Source organism: Bufo bufo, chromosome 9, assembly GCF_905171765.1.
Source record: "Bufo bufo chromosome 9, aBufBuf1.1, whole genome shotgun sequence".
NCBI classification, from domain to species: Eukaryota; Metazoa; Chordata; class Amphibia; order Anura; family Bufonidae; genus Bufo; species Bufo bufo.
This window is the reverse complement of record NC_053397.1, coordinates 70,036,653-70,063,106: the sequence shown is the minus strand read 5'-3', so window position 1 is coordinate 70,063,106 and position 26,454 is coordinate 70,036,653. Positions and strand designations below refer to the sequence as shown.

The window sequence follows — 26,454 nt, the reverse complement described above, 5'->3', positions numbered from 1 at the left end:
AATTAATGTAAGTTATATGTATGGCCAATGTAAACTCACAAAGTTGTAACAATCTATAATAATTGTAACTTGTCAGCTTGGGAGGAAAATGCTGGGTGTGTTTCTATTGTGCCATTGTCCCATTGTGTGTTTAAATGGTGATGTCTGTCCTGTTGTATCTACATGTGTATTGGCGATCTCCCTTTGTTCTGAGAGATAATTGGATTGCTCCTCAGGTTGTCTCCAGACAGAGGGGAGGAGACCATGATGCATTGTGGGGATATGTTGTCCTATGTCAGTCTTCATTCTGGTCCTCTGGGGGCGGGAACGTTTGGTTGCTGTAGTTACATTGTATGTGTTGTTAATTACTGATTGGTTGTATTTCAAACCCCTGTGGGCAGTACTATGTTTTTGGTTTGTAAATAAAAGAGGCTGTACGTGAAGTACAGTCAGTTCCTGTTTCACCTTCAACATAGAGCCTCGTCTCATGTGTGTGGGGATTGCTATACGTGTATACTCCCCTGGCTATAACTACTAGCTCTTTTAAGGGCTGTTCCTGATCTCTGGTTTTAGGAGAGGTCCACCCACTGGAGCCTGGAGCCTTGTCGTAGGTCCAGGGTGGGTAGGAGACGGTGAGACCTCAACCAAGCTTCGGCAGTTCGTGTGGTCTGCAGTGCGTACGGTGTCAAGTGGAGTGCTTGGAGTCCTCGGAAAGCACTAGGAGCATTCATTCAACGGAGGTACCCGGTCGGGGTGCCAGGTGATCCGTTACACCCCCTATATATGATTTCTGCAGCCGGTGGGGCAAAGTAGTATACAGCTGTACAATCTATCTAATTAAAAGCACATGGTAAATGGGCGGTGGTGCGCGGTTCAAACTCACCACCAGGGGGCGCCACCCCCCAATTGTGTTTCAGCCAAGGTAGCGTGCACCTGCGTTCTCAAATTTACTTATTATGGAGGTGCTGGTTCGTTTGTTTTTCTTCCCTAGTGTCACTGCCACTGGGGGGTGGTGCCCCCTGGTGGTGAGTTTGAACCGAGCACCACCACCTATTTACCATGTGCTTTTAATCAGATAGCTTGTACAGCTGTATTCTACCCAGCCCATACTGCAGGCTCACAGCCTGGGAGAGGCATGTGTAGGATACAGCTGGGTACTACTTTGCCCAGATTGTAGGCTGTAAGCCCAGGGGAGGCATGTTAGAGTAGGACCCATCTGATTAGAAGCCACCTTGTCGTCTGGTAGATGGGCCTGACATATGTTTGATCAATTATATGCGCAAAGAGCTTCTAACTGCACTTGCAGTAAGTATGGCCACCAAGCAGCTATTATTCTTTCAGTGTTTGCTGATATCTTTGTGCAATTGACTAGCAGTGTGCTGTTATACATCCAACCAGACATTATAATATACTGAATTGTTGCTTCTAAGTAGTTTAGGTCAGCTGGGTCGCGACTACCCCAGTGTTATTCTCTAGTTAGTGTAGTCTTTCCATCTATGAATAGAACCCTATTTGGACCAAGCTCCGCTCATCCAATTAGTAGTATCTATTAACCACTTCCCTGCAAATACACAGGGATAACCAGTGGTGCTCTTACTTTGTGGCCAGCGCGGTTTCAGGACCCTTTATTTTATTTATACTGAGTTATACTTTTGGAGGGTGTTTTGGCAATTAACCCTCTCTGAACCAGCAGCGGCCTAAACCACACAAAGCCTCTCTATCCCTTTTTCCCTTATTTTTTCCCCCTTGGCAGCGCGGGTATATTATTATTACTTTACTTAGGAAACGGAATCCTTGCAGACAGGAGCCCAAGACGCGGGAACCTAAGCCACGCCCACCCTCTATGCCGGGTAGTGTGAGGGGTGGGTCTTCACCTAGCAGACGTCTGCTGGATGAAACCCCTTTCTTCTTAAAGAGGCAGAACAGCGTAGGGTCTAGGCGCAAAGTCTTGTCGCTATTTTGCAATTCTAAGTCTCATTGGCGACCATTTTGTTTGCCATCTGGAGCCCTGTTGATCTGCACTAAGTGTGTGGCCCACACTGACTGGTATGGCACACCAGCAGACCTTGGATCCAAGCATCTGTCCTGCAACACAAGACTGCACCGAAGAAGTCAGGGGATGGATTAAAGTTGCCTCTTCCTATCGGGCATCTTCAGTAATAGTCATCCTTTGTCAAGAGAATTACTTTCAGGAGATTTTTCTCTTTTTACTTCAGAGAATTTGGAAAGGAAATTCTAACCCATGTAGGTTTCTCGCTAGGATTATTTCTGGTATAAGGTCTAATGTTCAGTTCTTTAAAGGTTCATATCTCAGCCTTTGGGGCTTTGTTTTCATATTCCTATTGTCCTCCTCTGCAAAAATAGGGTGGTGGTAGACTTTTAGGTCTGACCTCTTGTTGGCCTTGGGTTGCCTCTGCCTTGAGGTCTTCTTGGAGTAAGAACTTACAAGCGGTTGTCCCTTCTTGGGGTTTAACTCTTCTGTTCTCTCTCTCTGGTTCTGTCATGGGTGATTTTCCAGAACCCATGACAGCACCCTACTTAATCCCTACCTCGTGCTTGTACGTTATGGCAATTCTGTGTCTTTGCTGGTTGTAGAAAAAAAAAAGATTTAAGAAGATTTTAACAATGCATCTGTACAGCTCCTACTTGTCTACTTCAAAATCCACTGAAGAAGGAAGTGGGCGTTCCCTTTATTTAATTGCTGTAAGGCTTTGTGTCCAGCTGTGGTGGCGGATCCCTCTCACTGCTGCCATGGGTTCCGGAAAATCCAATTACCGATAATTGTAATTATTATCTTTCATTTGGACACCAAATAGTTTTTCTTTTAGACTGTTTTCATACATGTCCCGACTTCTTTACTAGGGATCGACCGATATTGATTTTTTAGGGCCGATACCGATAATTTGTGAACTTTCAGGCCGATAGCCGATAATTTATACCGATATTCTGGGAATTTTCATTTTTGAGAAAAAAAAAAATTCCTACACAAATCTGCTGAAAATTAATATGTTTATTGTTAATGTGTCTTTTTCATTTATACTTAATATTTTTGTGTTTTTTTTTTTTTTTTTTTTTTTACTAACTTTTAGCCCCCTTAGGGACTAGAACCCTTGTCCTATTCCCCCTGATAGATCTCTATCAGGGGGAATAGGATCTCACACTCTCCCTGCTGCCCTGTGCTTTGTGCACACAGCAGCATGGAGCTGAACATAGCAGCCAGGGCTTCAATAGTGTCCTGGCTGCCATGGTAACCGATCGGAGCCCCAGGCTTACACAGCTGGGGCTCCGATCGGAGGAGCAGGGGAGAGGGGATCCTGTGGCCACTGCCACCAATGAGTAATACTGGGTGTGGTGGGGGGGGCGCACTGCGCCACCAATGTTTTTACTATTGGCCGGGATTGGGGTGGGGGCGCACTGCGCCACCAATGAAGATAAGTCTCTCAATCATTCATATACAGGAGGCGGGAGCTGGCTGCAGAATCACATAGCCGGCTCCCGACCTCTATGAGCGGTACCTGCAATCCGCGGCACCTGAGGAGTTAACTACCGCGGATCGCAGCTATCGCTCATAGAGGCCGGGAGCCGGCTATGTGATTCTGCAGCCAGCTCCCGCCTCCTGTATATGAATGAATGAAAGGCTTATCTTCATTGGTGGCGCAGCGGCCACAGCCCCTCCCCTCCTCTTGTCTCCTCTCCTGCTATTGGCGGCAGCAGCAGCACAGGGGGAGGAGACACTGCTTCCTTCTCCCCTGTGCTGCGAAGGGAACACACGCTGAGAGCAGCGCGTTCTGTGTTCCCCATACGTTATCGGTATATCGGCAAAATAGATGCCGATACCGATAACGTTCAAAATCCTCAATATCTGCCGATAATATCGGCCAAACCGATAATCGGCCGATCCCTATTCTTTACTCTGTGCAGTATTTTCACTATAACTGGCATCTGTAGAAGCCTCAATTACAAGGGAAAGAGCCCTCCCTGGTGCCACGAGGGCTGCCGTGATGACATCAGAGGCTTTTGTGAGGGGTACTTACCTGTCGTCATAAATCCATTCTCTTTGCCATCACTGACTTTAATGTTATGTCTCCATTTACAGCCAGAATGGGTCCAGAAGCTCTTCATGAGGGTCCTGCAGAAAGTGTTCAATATTGGAATAGAACAGTTTTATGTAGTAAGTATCTGCGGAATATGCAGTGAGTCCGTCATCTTGGGTCCATGAATCGTTCAGGCGTTTTGGTCAGATTGTGTCTGTTTTAGGGATCATAGAGATCAAAGGCAGTGACATGACTGTTCATCCTTTTTGGGTTTAAATGGGTATTCCCATCTGAGCCGTTCCTGGCTCAGATCAGAACACCTATCGTAGGAGAAGACCGGGATTACGGAAACAGTTTAGCGGGCTATGCTGCAATGTTTTGTAATTCCCAGAGACGTGGATGGGAGGTACAGGAATGGAGTAGCGATGCAAGCTCGGAACTCGGAGGCTAACTGCAACAGTTTCCATAGCCTCTGTACACTGCTGATGGAGGCATGATAACGGCATAGCACAGCTTGCTTGGCGGTCAGCTCCATTAAAAGGGTTTGTGCCCTGATATAATATTGATCATCTATCCTCAGGAGTAGGTCATCAATCTCAGAACAACGGGGGCCCGACTCCCGAAACCCCTGCCAATTAGCTGTTTTGAAGGGTCTTATGTGAGCACTGCATTCTTCAGTGTTTAACGCCTTGATCTAGATCTTGGAAACCCCCTTTAAAAAGAACTTGAACTGTGATTTGGAGCATGCAGTGTTAATACAAGGCACTTACTAATGTACTGTGATTGTACATATTGTCTCCTTTGCTGGCTGGATTTGCTTTTTACACTACTTGTGCCCAGGGGGTTACGGCCACCCTGTAATTCAGCAGCAGTGGCTGTGCTTGCACATTATAGGAAAGCCAGAGCGCCCATAGTCCAGCATTTTTTTTTCTGTAGTGTGCAAGCGTGGCCACCACTGCCGGATTGCAGGGCGATTGCAACCATTGAAACGAGCAATGTATAATGGGATGGTAAAATTTTAATTTAGCCAGCAAAAGAAGCAAAATGGACAATCACAATACATTAGTAAGTGTCTTGTATTTATTAACTTTGTCTAGAGGATAGATGCAGTTTGCTGAAGTGAGACACCTTTGGGGTCCATTCAAACGTCCGCAAAATGGGCCCGCATCCGTTCTGCAATTTTGCGGTACAGGTGCAGACCTATTCATTTTCAATGGGGCCGGAATGTGCTATCCGCACTTCCGTTCCGCCAAAAAATAGAACATGTCCTATTCTTGTCCGCAATTGCGGACAAGAAAAGGCATTTTCTATGAGAGTGCCAGTAATGTGCCGTCCGCAAAACGCATACGGACGTCTGAATGGACCCTTAAGGCAGGGCTGTGGAGTCGGTAGATAAATGCTCCGACTCCTCAGTTTTTGGTACTTCCGACTCCTCTGTATTTAATATGCGAATGTATTTTATACATTCCTTGAAGGAAAGAAAGGCAACATACAGATGTTCCACCAAGTTCTTCTAAGCTCTTATAGCAGAGAGAGGTAGTTGGGCAGAAGCTTCTGCCTTCTCCTTTGTGTGCTGATCTTCTGCTGAAGATAGGGCAGTGGGGGGATCCAGGAAGGGGCATTTATTGTAAAACATGATTTCCCTAGTAGAATCCCATAGTCCTGTTTAAAGGGAGTCTGTCACCACAATTTGCCCTTATAGACCACTTACATAGCACTGTAGCATAACTATAGATCAGTCAAATGGTACCTTTTGTCTTTTTGTTTGGATGTTCACCAGGGGCAAAATCTGAGTTTTATTCATATGTAAATGAGGGCTCGCAAGTGCCCAGGGGCGGCGTTCGGGCTGTAAGTGCCCAGGCCGCTCTGCCTTCTTCTCACATAACCCCTCCCCAGCCTGTTGCTTGGCCCGCCCTGTAAGCCTCTTACGTCATCCAGTGTACTGGCCGATATCCCGCCGGCGCATGCGCACTGTGATGACCATTGTGGGCAGCAGCATCATTCCATGCAGTGCGCATGCGCGGGCGGGTTATCGGCCAGTACACTGGATGACATAAGAGGCTTACAGGGTGGGCCAAGCAACAGGCTGGGGAGGGGTTATGTGAGAAGAAGGCAGAGCTACCTGGGCACTTACAGCCCGAACGCCGCCCCTGGGCACTTGCGAGCCCACATTTACATATGACTAAAACTCAGTTTTTGCCCCTGGTGAACATCCAAACAAAAAGACAAAGGTACCATTTGACTGATCTATAGCTATGCTACAGTGCTATGTAAGTGGTCTATAAGGGCAAATTGTGGTGACAGACTCCCTTTAAACTAACAATCTGAGTTTACAAGTTTTTATAGCCTTAGGCCTCTTTCACACTTGCGTTGTCCGGATCCGGCGTGTACTCCACTTGCCGGAATTACACTCCGGATCCGGAAAAACGCAAGTGTACTGAAAGCATTTGAAGACGGAACCGTCTTCCAAATGCTTTCAGTGTTACTATGGCACCCAGGACGCTATTAAAGTCCTGGTTGCCATAGTAGGAGCGGGGGAGCGGTATACTTACAGTCCGTGCGGCTCCCGGGGCGCTCCAGAATGACGTCAGAGCGCCCCATGCGCATGGATGACGTGATCCATGCGATCACGTGATCCATGCGCTTGGGGCGCCCTGACGTCACTCTGGAGCGCCCGGGGAGCCGCACGGACGGTAAGTACACTGCTCCCCCGCTCCCCGCTACACTTACCATGGCTGTCAGGACTTTAGCGTCCCGGCAGCCATGGTAACCACTCTGAAAAAGCTAAATGTCGGCTCCGGCAATGCGCCGAAACGACGTTTAGCTTAAGGCCGGATCCGGATCAATGCCTTCCAATGGGCATTAATTCCGGATCCGGCCTTGCGGCAAGTGTTCCGGATTTTTGGCCGGAGCAAAAAGCGCAGCATGCTGCGGTATTTTCTCCGGCCAACAAACGTTCCGTACCGGAACTGAAGACATCCTGATGCATCCTGAACGGATTACTCTCCATTCAGAATGCATTAGGATAATCCTGATCAGGATTCTTCCGGCATAGAGCCCCGACGACGGAACTCTATGCCGGAAGACAATAACGCAGGTGTGAAAGAGCCCTTAGCTGAATGACAGCAGTTTTTCAAATGGTTTACAGCTTCAGTCTTGAACTATTGACCCTCCATTCCCTTCACTTATACAAGTGTCTAGTCCTGCAAAAAACCTATTTACTTAATCAGTTATCAGCGAGAGGCTAGGACGGTTAACCATGGGCGTTGCGTTCCCTGTAACAGCGGAACACAACACAATGGAAAGTATAGGTATTGCCGCTCCTTAACTGTGCGTTGCGTGCCATATAGTGAAGCATGTGAAAAGCATGATCCTTCATGGTCACTTAACGTGTTCGTTTTGCGGTAACGTGACGCACTGCATGCATTGGCCTTTATTCTTACAGTAGAGAAGTAAGTAACTAATAACTTTTTGTGAATTGGGACATTTAAACTTTTTTTTATTTTTTTTATTCCAATTTAAATTTAGTAGGAGTCGGTTTATTTTTGCTGACTCCGACTCCAGGTACCCTATATAGACAGTAATCAGAAATGAACTGTTCATTGCAAGTAATAGCCTGTTTGTTTGTTACAAGAAGTGAAATCTCCATTTACATGCAGCAATCACCTCCGCTGTGTGGGGGCAAGTGATTGCTCATCCCCATACACATTCTTTTTTGGGCAGGAGATTGGTATTTAGAAAGCACGATCTGCTGCCCAGAAATGGTGGTTTAGGGGTCTGTACTAGCGATGCTTTCACCTGATGAGCAATGGGTGGCACCTTTACACAGGGCAGTTATCTGGAACCGAGCCTTCCCTTTAATTGCCTCATGTAATGGGGCCTTCAGTTGTACAGTCGGACGTGATGCATTGATCATGTATTATTTTTGTTCACGCTACTATAATATAAAATCACATTTCCATTTACACATATAACAAAGTACAAATTCTTATATTGCAGGTACCGGTGGGTTTAGATTCTCAGTACCCGCATCTCATGGAAGGTTTCGCTCCTGTGGCCTTTATTCTGAAATTCGTGTATGTATGTCATTTTACTCAATTTAAAGGGGTTGCCTGGCTGGCAAAAAATGTTTTTAAAAAGGGTCAGAGTGGCTTAAAAAAAGTTTCCCTGACCTCACCAGTGACACTCCTGCCATGATGGAGCTGGTAGGGGCTGCTCCCATTGACATAAGTTGGCGAAGTGCTGCAATAACCAATCTCGGTCCGCAAAAAGACGGCTCCGTTTTTTCCGGAACACTTGGGGCATTAATACATTTCAATGGAAAATAATGCCGGATCCGGCATTCCTGCAAGTGTTCCGGAATTTTGGACGGAGAAAATACCGCAGCATGCTGCTATATTTTCTCTGTCCAAAAACCGTACAGTGACTGAACTGAAGACATCCTGATGCATACTGAACGGATTGCTCTCCATTCAGAATGCATTAGGATAAAACTGATCAGTTTTTTTCCAGCATTGAACCCCTAGGACGGAACTCAATACCGGAAAAGTTTAACCCTAGTGTGAAAGTATCCTAATCCACTTCAGTATTTGGTGGTAACCGTTTCTTTTGTTTGTATAATAAAGGGACCGTCTCTTACCGCTGTGCCTCATATATGACTTTCACCCATCTGATGTCCTGAATCCAAGTAAGTGCTATTGATACCAGTCCTTTGGTTGTATTTTTTATAAAGGTTTTGTATTGTATTTTATTCATTTTTGGGCTAAAAATCTTTTGTTTTTTCTTTTAATCTTTATTAAATATATTAAGCTGTTCTGTCACAAAGGGTTAACTGTTTTTCTAGCTGTGAGAATGGTACTTTCCCTTTTGTTTTTCATCTGATAAACCTCATCTCTAAATTACTAAATGGTCGTAAACACTTATTTAAGCCACATTTTTATCAGTAAGATAAGGATTGAGCTATAATGAGTGTTTATAAGGTCAGAGAGAAGTGATAAGGAGCCCATCGGCTCCCTGTCTGGAGCAGAGAGGAAATACAGATCCTGCTAGTAGATAAACTCAAAGCTGTGCAGGGAAAGCAGCTCAACATTTTTAATAATGACCAATTGAAAAAAAAGATTTTTAGCTCAAAATGAGTACAAAGCAATAATAATAAACTAAAAAAAAAAAAATGGCACCAAAGGTGTACATGGCCTTAAAGTGAAAATAAATATATATATAAACGTATATATAACACTGATATAAAGGCACAGGTGTAATGTATTGCTCCATTTTGTGTATTATTTATATACAGACATATTTTATAGATGTTGTTTTTATAGATGTTCTAAATATTTAGTTTTCCTAGTGTGCTTTTTAATTTTTCTACATTTTGTGTGTTGGAAGCATTGGTTGTATGATGGCAGTCTGTTGAGCTGGTACTGATTTCGGGACCTTGTCCTTTTATGTTTAGAAGGAAAGCGAACCCTCTTCTTGTTGAGTGGAGTTGTAAACTTTCTGCATTTCAGGGAAGACCGGAAAATGGACTACATATCCTTCTGTTCAAGCTATGTGAGTAAGAACTTCCACAGATTGACAGGTCTGCTGCTGTCACGTAATATCTTGTATTTGTCACTGATAATGTCTCTATCTCTTGTAGAAATCTGCTTTGGAGAATATAAGCCAACAGCAGAAGACAAATCAGGAGTTGGAGGCGAAAATTGAGAAACTTACGTAAGTCTTTGCTGCATTCAAAGGGGGCTGCTTGCCTATCCCAAGGCTAGGTCATCTATATGTAATCAGTGGGGGTCAGACTCCCGGAATCCTGCTGATCATGTGGGGCTTGGCGAAGCACTACGATTTCTTCCTCGGCCTGTGACGTCGCATGACATTTGTGCTTTCCCATTTAACTGAATGGTGGTAAACTGCAACACCAAGCACAGCCACTGAACAATGTGCGGCGCTGTGCTTGGTATACTATGAAGAGACTGTGGCCTCTTCAAACAGCTGTTTGTAGGGGTGCGGAACATATTCATGAGCTATCCACGGTATTATCAGTGTTGCCACTGCAATCCCATGCGGTGGCCACTTCCGGGATCATATTCCGTACATTGGGCACCTGATCCTAGCCTAGGGTTAGAATCCGCAGCATCTGTATCTCTCGCCATATCATACTTTGTGCATGTGCTGTCAGTTCTAACCCTCGGCTAGGATCACGTTCCCAATGGCCTCCGCTCAGGATCATGATGCAACTTAAATAACCCTTTTAAGTCCTGGAAAGAGGGAAATCTTGCTGCAAGTAAGAAGTTGAGCATCTCATTGCAGCATCATTTTGGAGCCTGGACAGATAGATACTTTCTGGTCTAGACAGTACTTCTGTCCTCTTCTGTCAGTCTTCCTCTGCAATGACTAGGTCTTGATGACCCTGTCCTTAGTGAAGCAGTATCATGTGAGCCCTGCCTGTAAGCTGCAATTATGTTTCGTCCATAGCGATGTACTGTTCCATCTTACGTAACACGTTACTAAAGACTACTACAGGAAAATTTAGACTGGCATACTCTAATTCATAGTCATGGGTGCATATCCAAAAAGCAAACCTAATTAATAAAAAAAATAATGGCTGCACATATATATAAGCAGAAAAGCTGAGAAATGGGGATCATTGTAAATCCAAGTGGTACTATACCTACTATAAATGGATCAATGGAAGCTCTTAGCGCACATTTTGATCAAACTTGTGTCTGGCCCATCTACCAAGCGTCAAGGTGGCTTCCGCAGATGGGTTCCTATCACTAAAATACCGTCTCTCCTGGACTTATCCAAGTCCACATTATCAGGGCAGTGAAGGAACCAGCTACATTTGTACTTTGCTCAGAAGCCCCAGGCAGATGGGCGTGTGCTCAGTCTAAAAGAGGCGCTACCCTCAGATAAATATTACAGGAAAATTTAGACTGGCATATTCTAATTCATAGTCATAGGTGCATATCCATAAAGCAAACATAATTAATAAAAAAAATAATGGCTGCACATACATAGAAGCAGTAAAGCTGAGAAATGGGGATCATTCTAACGTTACTAAAGACTGTCACTGGGGCTTAGTTGTCACTTAGGGTAGAGGACGAACCACAGCAGAGTACTGAGGAATTCCTATGGTAAATATATGTGTCTAATTCCTGGCCAGACATGTTCAGTTGTGTGAACATTTTAATCATGTTGATGCCCCATTAAAGGGTTTCTGTCATCAGATAAATCGTTATGTAGCTGGCGGTCATTAGCGATGTGCTAATGTCAGCAGAACATAACTGTATGACTTATATCTCCCTGCCTGCCGCTGTTTGCGCTAAATAATTACTTTTATAATATGCAAATGAGCCTCCAGGTGCTAGTGGGGCGTTGCTGCTGCACCTAGAGGCTCCGTCCTCTCACCGTTTGGCACGCCCTTGTAAAGTTGATTGACATTCTCGGTCTCCTCCGTGCCCCGCAAATCCCGCGCCTGCACTGTCCATTTTAGTATTATCTGCAGGTGCAGTGAGTGAAGGACAGCAGCAGGCAAGCGTCCTTCACTCACTGCACCTGCAGATAATACTAAAATGGACGGCGCGGGATTTGCGGGGCACGGAGGTGACCGAGGATGTCAATCACCTTTACAAGGGCGTGCCAGACGGTGAGAGGATGGAGCCTCTAGGTGCTGCAGCAACGCCCCACTTGCACCTGGAGGCTCATTTGCATATTATAAAAAGTAATTATTTAGCGCAAACAGCGGCAGGCAGGGAGATATAAGTCATACAGTTATGTTCTGCTAATGTCCGCCAGCTACATAACGATTTATCTGATGACAGAAACCCTTTAAAAATATTGTAGGTAAAACTAAACCCTTAGTTTTTTTTTTTTTGTTTTTTTTTTCCTCTTAGGACCGTCCCACCTGAACAACAAGCAGAGTTCAAAGCTCTTTCCAGTGATATTCATGACCTGCAGCAATCCATAAGCCAGGAATATCGTGCAAGAGATGTGAGTCACCCCTGATACCGTTCTGTCTGGTTAATGGGATTCTCTGGGTTTTCAAAAATGTTATAGGTCAGACATGTTTTCATTAATATATCCCTACTTGACTCTATATGCTCGGCAGTGGAGGTTAGTAGTAAAGCCCCTTTCTATTGGGGGGAGGGGGGGTTGTTTCCCATATAGTTGACAGGATCCCAATGAACTTTTCGAATCTGCTGGCGTGCCCAGCCTGGGTGAATTTGAATGGAGTTTCTTTCTTTTTTAAGCCGTTGTGACATAATCAACCTACTCAGAGGTGACAAGGGTCAGATTGCTGACGGTCCCACTGATCTTGAGAACTGGGGTCCCCTGCTTGAATTGAGCCCAGGCTCTTCATTAGGTGTGTGTGACCGAAGTGCGGAGTGCAGTGCCCAGCTATCGTCATTGGTTCCAGCGGTGTAGAATGGCGTGGCAGCGTGCATGCCAAATGGGGCAATGTTCTAGTGATCGGTACCTATTACAGTACTGTGGACATAGGCATTGGTTATGGGACAACCCCTTTAAAGAGGATGTGTCACAGGTCACAAGTCTTTAAACTCTGCCATCTTTTACTAATACACTGGTGATGGGTGATTCTGCAAAGTCTGAACTGGCACTGTATGACTTGTAGTAATTGATATCTCTATTTTGCATCCATAGCTGGTCCTTCAAGAAAAGATTGCTCATCAAAAAGCTGACCTTGCTGAAAAAACTAAGAAACTGGTAAGGACAATGCTGAGAAAGGTTAGAAAAGGTCTGAGGGGTTGATTCCATCACTTTTTTAGTTTTTATACTCTATATCCTATCACGTCACATCTGTAGAGTCTTGGTGAAGGGTTTCCCACCACGTCAATATGCTAGCCGTGCCTATTCTACAAATATGGAGGCTTTGCTGTCTGGTGAACTTACTTTCCTTTACCGCAGAATCAGCACAAGCTTACTATTGCCACCATGAAGGAAGAACAAGAGAGCATGAGATCTCAGATAGTGGAATCTCCAGAACAACGCAAGAATAAAACAGAGAGGATGAAAGAAAATGTCCACAGACTGAAGCAAGCAAAGGTAAAATACAATAACGCCTTCAATGTATCATCGGCTGAGTTTAGCAGATGGGATGTCTCGCTGCCCCACCGATCACTAGAACAGGAGCGTCAAGACCCCTCATTCGTCCTCTCTGCACTCGTTCTCTCAGTACCATAAACCTTAAATATGTAGAGTGGATGTGTCGATTGCAGGACAATTCCTTTAATCTGCTCCCAATAGCTCCGATTTAGCAGTCACCAGGACCGTGTTAAAGGGGTTTTCTGATGCTTTTTATACTGATGACCTACTCTCTGGATAGTTGATCAGTAGGGGCCTGATGCTTGAGCCCCCCTCCCCTCTCCGATCAGTTTTGGGAAGGCACCGGTGCTCGCAGTCACTCCGTGGCCTTCTCTCAGCTCACCAAGTACAGTGCCGTATATTGTACAGCAGCTGCGCTTGTTATAGCAGCTCAACCCTATTCACTACTGTGGGGATAGGCTGCGCCTAGTCCACGTGACGAATGAACCTGATGTCACATGACCTAGGCTAAGCTGCAAGAAGGTCACAGTGCTCATAGGTGCCTTCTCAAATAGCCGGTTGGCGGGGGTCCCAGGTCAGACTCCCACCAATCAGATACTGATTACCTAATCCAGAGTATAAAAGTCTTGGAAAACTCCTTTAATTTCTGACTACTTTTTAATGACTCTAGGCATTATATAACCTATAGGCATCATATCATCTCCTGCTTTTGTATCGCCCAGACTTTTAAAAAGACTGAAAGTCTTTTCTTTGTTTTAACAGCAAGAAACCAGTGAGAAATGTGATCATTATCGGGAACGAGTGACCATGTCCTCTCTGTGGCAGTCAGATGTGCAAGCGTATAATAAGAAGCTACATGGCATTGAGGCCAACCTGGAGGTTTACAGGAAGACCCTTGAAGAGGTACTCGTGCCACACTTGCTCACTTCTGCATCTTATGAATCACTGATGGAACCTTGTGGATAGATTCAGATTTGGTAGATCTATCTCTTAACATTTTTGTTTTCTCCACCCTTCTAGGCTAGACAAAAGGAGGAACAAATCATGAATAAAAACCTGGAGCTGAAATCCTTAGCTAACGAAGAAATCCAGTTAAAAAGAACTGTCCAGATAAAGAAAGAGAAACTTGCAAAAATGGATATTAAGAATCAGAAGAAACTAGAGGACTTTGAACAGCGAAAAAATGAGATCTTACAGTGAGTTTTCTCTTCTGTGCTCACTTACCGCATAAGGGCTCATGCACACAAACATATTTTGTGTCCGTGTCCATTCCGTTTTTTGGGGGCGGATAGGATGCAGACCCATTCATTTCAATGGGTCTGCAAAAAATGCAGACAGCACACTGTGTGCTGTCTGCACCCGTATCTCCGTACCGTAGCCCTGCAAAAAAAAGATAGTACGTGTCCTATTCTTGTCAGTTTTGCGGACAAGGATAAGCATCATTACAATGGATCCGCAAAAAAACATATATAATACGGATACGGGTTGTTTCGATACCATAAAGTATTGCCATACTCAATACCACGCAAAAATACCGGCCCATAATTGAACAGTCCTAAAAAATGGCGAATCGCGCATATTTTATTTATTTTTTAATAGTTTGGACTTTTCAGACGTGGCGATGTTTGTTTATATATTTTATATGTAAAATTGGGAAAGGGGGTGATTTATACTTAATATTTTTTTTTTTTTTTTTTTTTACAGTTTATTTAATAACTATCCTGGGATCTTCTAATCCCTTGTCCTAGTCACCCTGATGGAGCTCTATTAGGGTGAATAGGACTTCACACTCTCCCTGCTGCTCTGTGCATAGTGCAGCCAGGGCTTGAGTAGCATCCTGGCTGCCATGGTAACTGATTGGAGCCCCAGGTTTACACTGCTGCATCTCCGATCAGAAGCTGCCACTGCACCACCAATGAGGAGGGGGGGACCCTGGGGCCACTGCCACTAATGAGGGGAGGGGACCCTGTGGCCACTGCCACCAATGATTATAATACTGAGGGGGGGAGGGGGCACTGCGCCACCAATGATAACCCTTAATACAGGAAGGGGGTGCCAGCAGCAGATCAGCGGCAGTTAACCCCTCAGGTGCCGCTGCTCCGTTCGCCCGCTGTGCCCCATTACCGTCTCCTGCAGTCCTGCTCCATATGCTAATTACTATTGGAGCGATGGGGAGGAGACCGCAGCTTCTCTAGTGGGCGTTCCTTCTCCCTGCACGGCGATTGGACAGTGCCACAGCCAGGGGAGAAGGAACGCCCACTAGAGAAGCTGCTGTCTCCTCCCCATCGCTCCAATAGTAATTAGCATATGGAGCAGGACTGCAGGAGACGGTAATGGCGCACTGTGGGCGAATGGAGCAGCGCCCAGGAATAATAGTAAATGCTGGGACAACCCTGGGCGCCACTCTGTGTAGCCTGCTGCTTAAAGTCTGGACCCATGAAAAGTACCATCATTGGTGGCGCAGTGTGCCCTCCCCTCCTCCGCCCCTCTCTCCCCATTGGCAGCAGCGGCACAGGGGGGAGGGAGAGACTGCTTCCTTCTCCCCTGTGCTGCTGAGGTAACATAAGCGCGCTCACAGCAGCGCGCTCATGTTCAGAGATACTAGACTGCGCAGAAGCGCAGGACAGTATCCAAAAAATGGAAATCCCGGTATCGTATCGATACCGGAACAAAAGTATAGATTGGGTATCGAAATTTTGATACCCGCAACAACCCTACATGGGAGTTTGTATTGCAAAACTGCACATTCACCAAGGGGTTTTGCCATGGACTACGACCATTGTTGAAGCTCTAGCATTGCCATGTTCTGATTGGTTTGGCCTTACTAACGAAATATTAAGAAACCGTGGTCTAGGTCATAATATGAATTCCACCAGAAGCCTATGACTCTGTAGTGCCTTGCACTTGTCTGCATAGAACCGTGATCTACGTTACGTGTTAGAAAAGTGACAGTTTTACTATTCCATCTCCCACTTACGCAGGATCTGTAGCCATGTTCAAGAAAAGAGACAGGCTGTGCATGAACGGGTGGCTCATGTTCTTCAAGAAATCCAGCAAACAGACGTTATGAGAGAACAGCTCCTTGAAACTTCAGAACAGGAGAAGAAAAAATGTCAGGTAAGGTCATTGGCGTTCACTTTCACTCCTTATAATTGCAATTTACCATCTTTTCTCTCTCTCTCAATTACAGATTTATTTTAGCGAGCCATTATCATCCAGAGCACTGCACTTACGAAATACCGAGGGTTTTAAATACAGGACATGAACTAGGTGTAGAAACGAGCGAGTACAATGAGCATGTACTTGTTGAGTGACCTGTGGTGCAGAATCTGAGAGAAAGGGACAGTAGGTGAAGGTAGAATCTGCTTTATATGGTTGTAGTGGAGACGTGGAATTGTAGGTTGGAAGCTTAAAGGCAGTGCTCCAGAGAAAAAAAAATGACCAGGAGCCATTGGCTCCTAAACTATAAAAAATTTAGGAGCCAAATTACATTTTTTAGTCGCCAAATTTAAAATGCATATAATTTAAAAAAAGGACTTGGAGAAGATGAGAGGCAGGTCACAGTAGTGAGCCAGCACTACATATAGGAGAAAACAGCACCACATACCTCTCACATCCAGTGACATCTTCTGGGGGACAAGGTGACTAAAATGGCGAATTGCGTGGTTTAGAGTTTTTTTTTTTTTCCTGTCACGGCCTTTACTGAGCGGAAATATTTTTTTATATTTTAACAGCTCATACTTTTTGGGACGTGGCGATATGTAATATGTTTTATTCTTTATTGTTTGTAAATTTTATATGTAAAACTGGGAAGGGGGCCATTTAAACTTTTTAGTATTTTGGTGTTTTTTTTGTTTTTTTTTTAACTTTTTTTATTTAATAACCATTTCTTCCCTTAGGAACTAGAACTTGGATCTTTTCATCCCTTGTCCTATTCACCCTGATAGATCTCTATCAGGGTGATTAGGATCTCACACTCTCCCTGCTGCCCTGTGCTCTGTGCACACAGCAGCAGGGAGCTGAACATGGCAGCCCGGGCTTCAGTAGCGTCCTGGCTGCCATGGAAACTATCTAAGCCCAAGCAGTGTAATCTGCCACTGCCACCAATGAAGGGGATGTGACCCTGTGGCCACCATATAACAATGGAGGGGGGGGGGGGGATTTGTGGCAAGTGATAATGGGGGGGGGGGGGGGGGGGGGGGGGGACGGACTTGTGGCCAGTGATAATTTGGGGGGGCGCACTGCGCCACCAATGAATAATTAAAGAGGACCTTTCATGGGTCCAAAGAATATGAACTTAGTAGCAAGCTGCATAGAGCGGCGTACAGGGATCTAAGTGCACTTACTATTATTCCTGGGCGCCGCTCTGTTCGTCCGCTGTGGCCCCCGGTATTTTCAACATTCAGAGCAAGGAGGAGGAGACGCCAGTGTCTCTCCGTCTCCATGACCGCAGCGCTGTCCAATCAGAGCTAAGAGCGAGGGAGGTTTTTTCTCGTGCATGGCATTGGGGGACACAGCACCATGGTATATGCCCAGCTGCCACTAGGAGGCTGACACTAGAAACAAGAAAAGTGTTGGCTCCTCCCAGGTGGGCTATACCCCTCTGCAAGAGCCCTGAAATATCAGTCTAGTTCTAGTGTCCGTAGGAGGCAGACATGACCTGCTATTTTATTTTCGCAGGTCATCCTGCTAAAATTATTATTATATTTTTTTTTTTCTCTCTTGCAGGTTTCTTCCTGCTGCAGGGGTGGCTCCATCGTGTTCCACATTAGTTGCCCCCCTGCGGGCGCGTACCTAGGTACCCGGCAGCCACCCAGTCCCCACTTGAGACTGCTTCCGCAGTGGATTCCCGGTGGACCCATGGTTCCCATGTTGAGTCCGCCGAGGGGGTGGTTATTGCTGCGCCTGAAGACGTCGGAAGGTAAGTTGGATCCTGGATCCACTGCAGTGCCTCTGTTCCCCCTCCCCTCCTTCCACCCACCTCTTCCAGGTGCCTCTGGCACTCCCCCATTCCACTGGGGCCCATTTTAGTTCCTGGGCTCCTGCTTCTGGCCCAGGCTTTTTTTCCTGGTTACGGCCCCTTTAAGGTCTCGGCCGTAACTTCTTACCTCCTGTTGCGCTCCGATCATGCGGAGCGGTCCGCTGGCAGGGGGTACTTTTACTTAGATCTGGCTGGCATGTCTCCGCAGTATCGTGTTGGTCGGGGCTGTTCTTTTCATGGCGGGATCTCTTCTCTCCTGCAGAGGAACCCACCGGTTTCTCTTTGTTTCCTCCGGGCGTTCCGTCCCCTCCGCGGCTCTCTCTCTCCCCCGCCCTGCCAGGCCTCCAGACGTCGCCGCTGTCCCGGGCTCGTGGGGTGGTTATTAGAGCGCGGCTCGGTCTCTGCCGGCCGCAACGTTAAAAAATCTAGGCCGCGCCCCTCTGGCTTCCCGGGCCTTTCCTTCGTCTCCCTCCACCTTGTGGGCGGCGACCTGGGAGGCGGTTTGTTTCCCCCAATCCCGTGCCAGCGCGGGCTTCTGAAGGGGAGTTCTTTCCCGGCCGGCTCCTTCCTTCCTTCTCCCTGAGGTGTTCGGTCGCTATCTTGCTGCAAGCTGCTGTGCTCTCGCTCACCTGCTTTCGGCTCCTGCTGTCCGGGACACAGCACCATTGGGTCCGGTAGGCAGCCTTTGCTGGCTGACTTTCTTTTTCCTTATAGGCCCTCCCTGCCATCATATCTTCCTCTGGTCGGGACCCCACTCCCCCTGCCGCCATTTCAACCCATTATGCCTGCTCCCTGTGTAGTAGGAAATTTCCATGCGGTCAACCTAATCCCCTCTGCGCTCAGTGCCTCAACCCCAGGGCCGCCCAGGCCCCCCCTGTGGGTCCCTCTGTGTCGATCCTTCCGGAATGGGCTGCTACCCTGTCCCAAGCCATAGGAAACCTGGCCAGCCTCTCACAATCCCTGGCGCAGTCCCTGGACCGTCTGCCTGCGCAGATTGCTGCCGCCTCTAGCAGGGACTCTCCTGCTGAGGATGTACGTTCTCGTTCTGGCAGGAGATCCCGCAAGCGACTTCGTACGGTCTCGGCCGGATCCCACTCCTCCTCAGCTACCCCGGATCACTCCCCGGTTAGGTCTAAGTCTGGTGAGATCTCCTCTTCTGCCGCTTCCGCCGCTCCTGGGGACTCCTCCGCTTCTGATTCTGAATCTGAGCGGGGCTCGGCGATGTCTGCGGCCATAGAGGATCTTATCAGAGACGTTCGGAACGCGCTCCATATACAGGACGACCCTTCCTCCTCCTCCCAGGCGTCCGTGTCCTTCCGCCGTTCTACACGGTCCACTATGGTTTTCCCGAATCACGAGGATCTTGATGCACTTCTAACTAAGGAGTGGCGTCACCCTGATCGGCGCTTCACCTTACCAAGGCATCGGATGTCCCTTATCCATTTTTTTGAGGAATCCGTCAACCTTTGGACGGTCCCTCCTCAGGTACACCCTCAGGTTGCTCGCCTTGCGAAGGCAACTACCCTTCCTCTGGCTGACGCGGCTTCCTTGTCGGATCCCGCTGACAAACGGGTCGACTCTTTGGCCAAGTCCGTTTTTGTGGCAGCAGGTGCCGCCATCCGCCCTGCGTTTGCCACCTCTTGGGTAGCCAAGGCCTGCACTATCTGGGCAAAACAGCTTGTTCGGGCCTTACCTCCAGACTCCGCCCAAGGTGAGCTGTCAGCGCTTGCTTCTCAAATTTACCAGGCATCCAAGTTTCTTTGCGATGCCTCTATGGAGTCGGCCCGCCGCTCCGGTCGTGTGGCCCCGAACTCTGTGGCCATCCGCCGCACCATCTGGCTTTGCTCTTGGGCGGCGGATTCCGCCTCCAAGAAGGCATTAATTTCCCTTCCCTTCCTCGGTGGGAAGCTTTTCGGTAAACGTTTAGAGGAGCTCATCTCTGAGGCCACTGGTGGTAAGAGTTCTCTTCTTCCCCAGAATCAGTCTCGCTGCCGTCGTTTTCCTGGTTCTTCCTCTCATGCGCAGCCCTTTCGTTCCTTTCGGGCCCCTCCTGCCTGATCTGACAAGAAGTCTACCAGACCTTCCTTTAAGGCCAAGCCCTCATGGCATGCCTTGCCCAAACCTGCTCGCCCCCAGTCCACTAAACCACCTTCCGCATGACTCTGCCCCAGTCGAGGTGGGGGGGCGCCTGCTTGCATTTCAGGATATCTGGCAAGCAAGTGTGGAGGACGCCTGGGTTCTGGAGGTGCTCTCCTCCGGATACAAGATCGAATTTTCCGATCTTCCGTCGGGACGGTTCTTCCTGACGTCGCCTCCCAGGTCCCCCGTCAGAGCAGACGAGTTTTTTCAGGCCATTCGTTCCCTTCGCGCTCTTGGGGTCATTGTTCCAGTTCCGGAATCGGAACGTTTTCTGGGCTTCTACTCCAATCTGTTTACGGTTCCCAAGAAGGACGGTTCGCTCCGTCCAATTCTGGACCTGAAGGCGCTCAATCATTTCGTCCGAGTCCGTCACTTCCGCATGGAATCCCTCCGGTCGGTTATCGCCTCCTTGGAGGCGGACGAGTTCCTTTCGTCCATCGACATTCAGGACACCTATCTTCACGTCCCCATTGCCCTCTCTCATCAAAGGTTCCTTCGCTTCGCGGTAGGTTCTCTTCATTTTCAATTCGTCGCCCTGCCCTTCGGCCTGGCCTCTGCTCCGAGGGTTTTCACCAAGGTGCTAGCACCCCTCGTGGCCCTTCTCCGCGCCAGGGGGGTCGCACTTGTGCCTTACCTGGACGACCTTCTGATTCGGGCTCCGTCATTGGAGGACAACCTGTCCAGCCTACATATCACCCTCTCGACTCTTTTCCAATTCGGATGGCTCATCAACCACTCCAAGTCCTCTCTGGTCCCATGTCGGAGGATGCCCTTCTTGGGCATGATCTTCGACACTCTCCTCGGGCGGGTGTTTCTTCCCCCAGAAAAGATTGCCTCTCTTCAGGCAGGGGTGACTCTTCTCCGCGACTCGTCCTCTCTGACCATCAGGACGTGCATGCGCATCCTGGGGAGGATGGTGGCCTCATTCGAGGCCATTCCCAATTCCACTCCCGGGACCTTCAGCTGTTCATCCTATCCAGGTGGGACAAGTCCCCGACAGGGCTCGATCTCCAGAAACGTCTCCCTCCCGAGCTTCGCCAGGATCTCTCCTGGTGGCTGGATCCTCGGACGGTGTCCCTGGGCCGATCCTTCCTTCCCCCCAGCTGGCGAGTGATCACCACGGATGCCAGCCTCTCGGGTTGGGGGGCGGTCTTCGAGTCCCTCACCGTACAGGGTCTTTGCTCTGCTCAGGAATCCTCTCTGCAGATCAATGTTCTCGAACTCCGAGCGATTTTCCTAGCCCTATCTCACTGGACCCCACGTCTCCGCGGTCTCCCGATCTGGGTTCAGACGGACAACTCCACTGCTGTGGCCTATCTGAACCACCAGGGGGGCACCAGGAGCGTGATGGCCCTACAGGAGGCCTCCCGTATCCTGCGGTGGGCGGAGAATCACGTCCCTGTCCTTTCAGCCGTACACCTCCCCGGGGTCGACAATTGGGCGGCAGACTTCCTCAGTAGTCAGCTCGTCGACCCGGGCGAATGGTCTCTTCACTCAGAAGTGTTCCTACAGCTTTGTCACCGTTGGGGGACTCCGGACGTGGATCTCTTCGCGTCTCACCTCAATTGCAGGCTCCCGTGCTATGTAGCGCGGTCCAGGGACCCTCAGGCTCTCGCGGTCGACGCCCTAGTTCTGCCCTGGTCTCAGTTCAGCCTGCTGTATCTCCCCCCCCCCCCCCCCCCCCCATTCCTCTTCTGCACCAAGTGCTCAAGCGCCTCAAGGCAGCCCGAGTTCCGGCAATCCTGGTGGCTCCGGATTGGCCCCGCAGGGCGTGGTACGCAGATCAGTTTTTTCTGCTCGCGGACATTCCATGGCGACTCCCTCTGCGTCACGATCTCCTTTCCCAGGGCCCTCTGTTCCATCCGAATTTACTTCAGCTTCGTTTGACGGCGTGGCGGCTGGGACCGCGTTCCTGAAGGCCCGCGGCCTTTCGGACTCGGTCATCCAGATGATGCTGCACGCTCGTAAGCCCCAGTCGGCCCGCATTTATTACCGGACCTGGAGAGCTTATTTTGCCTGCTGCAAATCCGGCCGTTTCCGCCCTCTCAGTTTCTCCATCCCTAACATCCTGGCCTTCCTTCAGGCTGGCTTTGAGAAGGGCCTTCACTTGGCTTCTCTCAGGGGGCAGATTTCCGCCCTCTCGGTCCTCTTCCAACGTCCTGTGGCCTCGCGGGCTCAGGTCAGGACTTTTCTCCAGGGCGTTGCTCGCCGAGCCCCTCCTTTTCGCTTTCCGGTGGAGCCGTGGGACCTGAATCTCGTTCTCAGCGCTCTTCAGTCTTCGCCCTTCGAGCCTTTGGCAGAGATTTCTCTGTCGTTTGTTTCGTATAAGGTGGCCTTTCTGGTGGCCGTTACCTCCATCCGCCGGGTCTCCGAACTTGCGGCGCTTTCTTGCCGTTCGCCCTTCCTGGTGTTCCATCAGGACAAGGTGGTTTTGCGCCCAGTCCCCTCCTTTCTCCCGAAGGTGGTCTCCTCTTTTCATATTAATGAGGAAATTGTCCGTCCTTCCTTCTGCCCTAACCCTTCTCACCCTAGGGAGAAATCTCTTTTCCAGAGAAATCTCTGCCTGGATGTGGTTCGGGCTCTTCGCCTGTATCTTCGCCTCACGGAACCCTTCCATCGTTCGGATTCTCTTGTTGTGGTCCCTGAGGGCCCTCGTAAGGGGTTGCCTGCTTCCAAGGCCACCATTTCTCGCTGGGTTCGGTCGGCCGTCAAGGAGTCCTATGTTGCGAAGGGCCGTGCTCCCCCTTCCAGGTTGACCGCGCATTCTACTAGGGCAGTTGGGGCTTCCTGGGCGGTACGTCATCAGGCATCTGCTTCCCATGTTTGCCGGGCCGCCACCTGGGCGTCAGTTCACACTTTCTCTAAGTTTTACCATATTCATTCCCTGGCTTCTGCCGACGCCAGTCTGGGGCGCAAAGTTCTGCAAGCAGCTGTGCTTTAGACTGCGGCATGGCGTTTCCTGCTTCCCTCCCTCGGGGACTGCTTTGGGACGTCCCATGGTGCTGTGTCCCCCAATGCCATGCACGAGAAAACTGGATTTTTTTTGTACTCACCGTAAAATCCTTTTCTCGTAGTAGGCATTGGGGGACACAGATCCCACCCTTGAGTTTCTTCTTGTTTGAGGCCCCGGAGTTGTCGGGGTCCCCCAGTTGAAGACTTATTGGCTCTGTTATCCTTTTTGGTTCTGGTGTGCCATTCCTACTGCTCTCTTACCGACTGGTATTTCTCGGCTCTTGCAGAGGGGTATAGCCCACCTGGGAGGAGCCAACACTTTTCTTGTTTCTAGTGTCAGCCTCCTAGTGGCAGCTGGGCATATACCATGGTGCTGTGTCCCCCAATGCCTACTACGAGAAAAGGATTTTACGGTGAGTACAAAAAATCCATTTTTTTCTCCCTGGCTCTGAGCTCTGTGCTCTGATTGGACAGCGCTGCTGTCATGGAGACGGAGAGACACTGGCGTCTCCTCCTCCTTGCTCTGAATGTTGAAAATACCGGGGGCCACAGCGGACGAACAGAGCGGCGCCCAGGAATAATAGTAAGTGCACTCAGATCCCTGTACGCCGCTCTATGCAGCCTGCTACTAAGTTCATATTCTTTGGACCCACGAAAGGTCCTCTTTAACTCCTTTATACAATTGTCTGCAGCGGTATCACAGACCCGGAACCCGGCCTCAATAACGGGGCATGCGATCTGTGGCACCTGAGGGGTTAATTGCCGCGTATCGCATGCCCTGTTATTGAGGCCGGGTCTGTGATACCGCTGCCTATACTTATGTTTTACATTCATTGGTGGCGCAGTGGACAGCTCCTCACCACCTCCTCCTCCCCTGCTATCTCCCCATTGGTAGTAGTGGCGGCCGCGTCACAGTGGAGAGGGAGGGACTCCCTCCTTCTCCTCTGTGCTACTGAAGAGAACTTAGGTTGCGCAGGAGTGCGGCGCTACAGTCGCAAATAGCGACAAGACTAAAGTCTTGTCGCCATCTGCAAATTTTAAGGCGCATTGGCGACCGTTTTGGTCGCCATCTGGAGCCCTGAAAGGGCTGTCTCGCTTTAGTATATGGCATTTATCATGTAGAGAAAGTTAATACAAGGAACTTACTAATGTAGTATTATCCATGTTGCCTCCTTTTGCTGGCTTGATTTATTTTTCCATCATGTTATACATTGCTCGTTTCCATGGTTATGACCACCCTGGAATCCAGCAGCGGTGGCCGTGCTTGCACACAGGGAAAATGAACGGCCTCTCTGGTGGCCGAGACAGCAAGAGTGCACATAATCACGTTTTCCTATAGTGTGCAATCACGATCACCACTGCTGGATTGCAGGGTGTCTACATGGTAAATGCCATTTGCTGAAGTGAGACAACCCCTTTAAGAGGTGGGTATTTACGTCTTTAGGCTAGAACTAAGACTTTGTAGTGCCACTGCAGTTACAGTTGTATTACAAAAAAAAATATGCAGAGTTGTAAGCAATCTTGTAGACTTTTAAAGGGGTATTACGATTATATAGGGGATAACTATTAGACTGGTGGGGGTCCTGCCGCTGGGACTCTTACTGTTTACGAGAACGGGGGCCCCTTACCCCTTGGAGATCCCCAAAATGAACAGAGTGGACAGTTGGGCATGCACGCTGCCACTCCATTAATTTCTGTGGGAGTTCCAAAAATAGCTGAGCGCTGTACTCTCCTGTCCCTGGAACTCCCAGAGAAATGATTGGAGAAGCAGTGCGCATGCCCATCAGCCACCACATTCATTTTGGGGGACTACATTGGGTACAGGGGTCCTAGCTGTAGGAACCCCACTGATCTGTGGGTGCCCTTTTGTTTCCCTTTGTTCACCACAATGGAGAGTGCTAATCCAAATTAGGAAGCAAGATAACGGAGCCAAGGGATAAAAGGGACCAAATGATCTTCCTTAAAGAGAACCTTTCACTAGAATAAAAAATGTAAACTAAGCATACAGAGATGGAGAGCAGCGCCCAGGGATCTCCCTGCACTTACTATTATCCCTGGGCGCCTCTCCGGTATCTTCATATGTTCAGTTCAACTGGGTGGAGCCTGCCGGCGTCTCCTTCTCCCAGGCTGTAGCGTTGGCCAATCGCAGCGCTCAGCTCATAGCCTGAGAGGTTATTTTTTTTCTCTTAGGCTATGAGCTGAGCGCTGCGATTGGCCAGCGCTACAGCCTGGGAGAAGGAGACGCCGGCCGGCTCCACCCAGTTGAACTGAACATATGAAGCTACAGAAGCCTATACCGGGAGAACGGAGCGGCGCCCAGGGATAATAGTAAGTGCAGGGAGATCCCTGGGCGCCGCTCTCAATCTCTGTATGCTTAGTTTACATTTTTTATTCTAGTGAAAGGTCCTCTTTAAATAGTTTGACATATGCAAAATATTCAGAACCCTATAGACCAGGGATGGCCAACCTGCGGCTCTCCAGCTGTTGCAAAACTACAACTCCCAGCATGCCCAGACTGCCTACAGCAGGGCATGGTGGGAATTGCAGTTTTACAACAGCTGGAGAGCCACAGGTTGGCCAGCCTTGCTATAGACAATACCCTATACACAAGTGGTTATATACAAACTAAAATATAATTTTCATATCATTCACCTGTCCCAGCCCCATGACCAAAAACCTAAATTGCAGAACACTAGTAATTGATGGTTGTGAAACTAATTGGTACAGAATTTTGGGCCTAAAAGCAAATTGTGCTAGAGGTATAATTGATACACGGTCAGACACTCGCCACACATTTTTACCACCAATGAACAAAATCCTTTAGAACTGTAAGTTCACTTGAATAAGCAAAGCCTATATTGGCCTTTTTTCGAATATTGCCCTTCCCTCATTGTGTATTTTCCAATTTTCCCCTTTCAGGACGTTATGACAGGCTTTAGAAATGCACTGGAGAAATACCATGACAATCTGCAAAAAGCATCTGACCGCAACGCTGAGCGGAGAAGAGAAAAAGTAGCAGAGCTGAATCGGAGGCTGAGCCGACGATAAAAATTTACAGTCTGTATTGTCTGTTTTTATTTATTTTTGATAATATTTTTTTTTAATGTTTTTTTATCTATAAATAGTTTGACTAATTGATCATTAAATAAGTATAATACTACTATCGTACAAAATAGTCATTTATACAGTGCGTCACTTTTCATTATATCTTGGTAAAAATGTTCAAACGGAAATAGGCAAACATTTTAAGCTACGATACTTTTTTTCTTTGTAGCGTACGTGGAAAGGGAATGGTCCAAGTGTCTGTAT

The 26,454-nt window shown here is 48.2% G+C and overlaps 1 protein-coding gene across 2 annotated transcripts in view; it reads left to right on the top strand.

Moving 5' to 3' along the window:
- The window catches only part of NUF2 (NUF2 component of NDC80 kinetochore complex), a 31,812-nt gene extending 5,562 nt beyond the window's left edge, over nt 1-26,250 (top strand). For both annotated transcript variants that reach the window (XM_040407288.1, XM_040407289.1), the window contains exons 3-14: nt 4,076-4,150; nt 8,013-8,089; nt 8,639-8,700; nt 9,466-9,563; nt 9,652-9,725; nt 11,903-11,999; nt 12,672-12,734; nt 12,936-13,073; nt 13,836-13,976; nt 14,094-14,269; nt 16,055-16,190; nt 26,065-26,250. In XM_040407288.1, the coding sequence (XP_040263222.1) occupies nt 4,076-4,150; nt 8,013-8,089; nt 8,639-8,700; nt 9,466-9,563; nt 9,652-9,725; nt 11,903-11,999; nt 12,672-12,734; nt 12,936-13,073; nt 13,836-13,976; nt 14,094-14,269; nt 16,055-16,190; nt 26,065-26,193 (1,266 nt within the window). In that variant the 3' untranslated portion in view covers nt 26,194-26,250. The remainder of the gene's footprint in view (nt 1-4,075; nt 4,151-8,012; nt 8,090-8,638; nt 8,701-9,465; nt 9,564-9,651; nt 9,726-11,902; nt 12,000-12,671; nt 12,735-12,935; nt 13,074-13,835; nt 13,977-14,093; nt 14,270-16,054; nt 16,191-26,064) is intronic.
- The last annotated feature ends 204 nt before the right edge of the window (nt 26,251-26,454 follow it).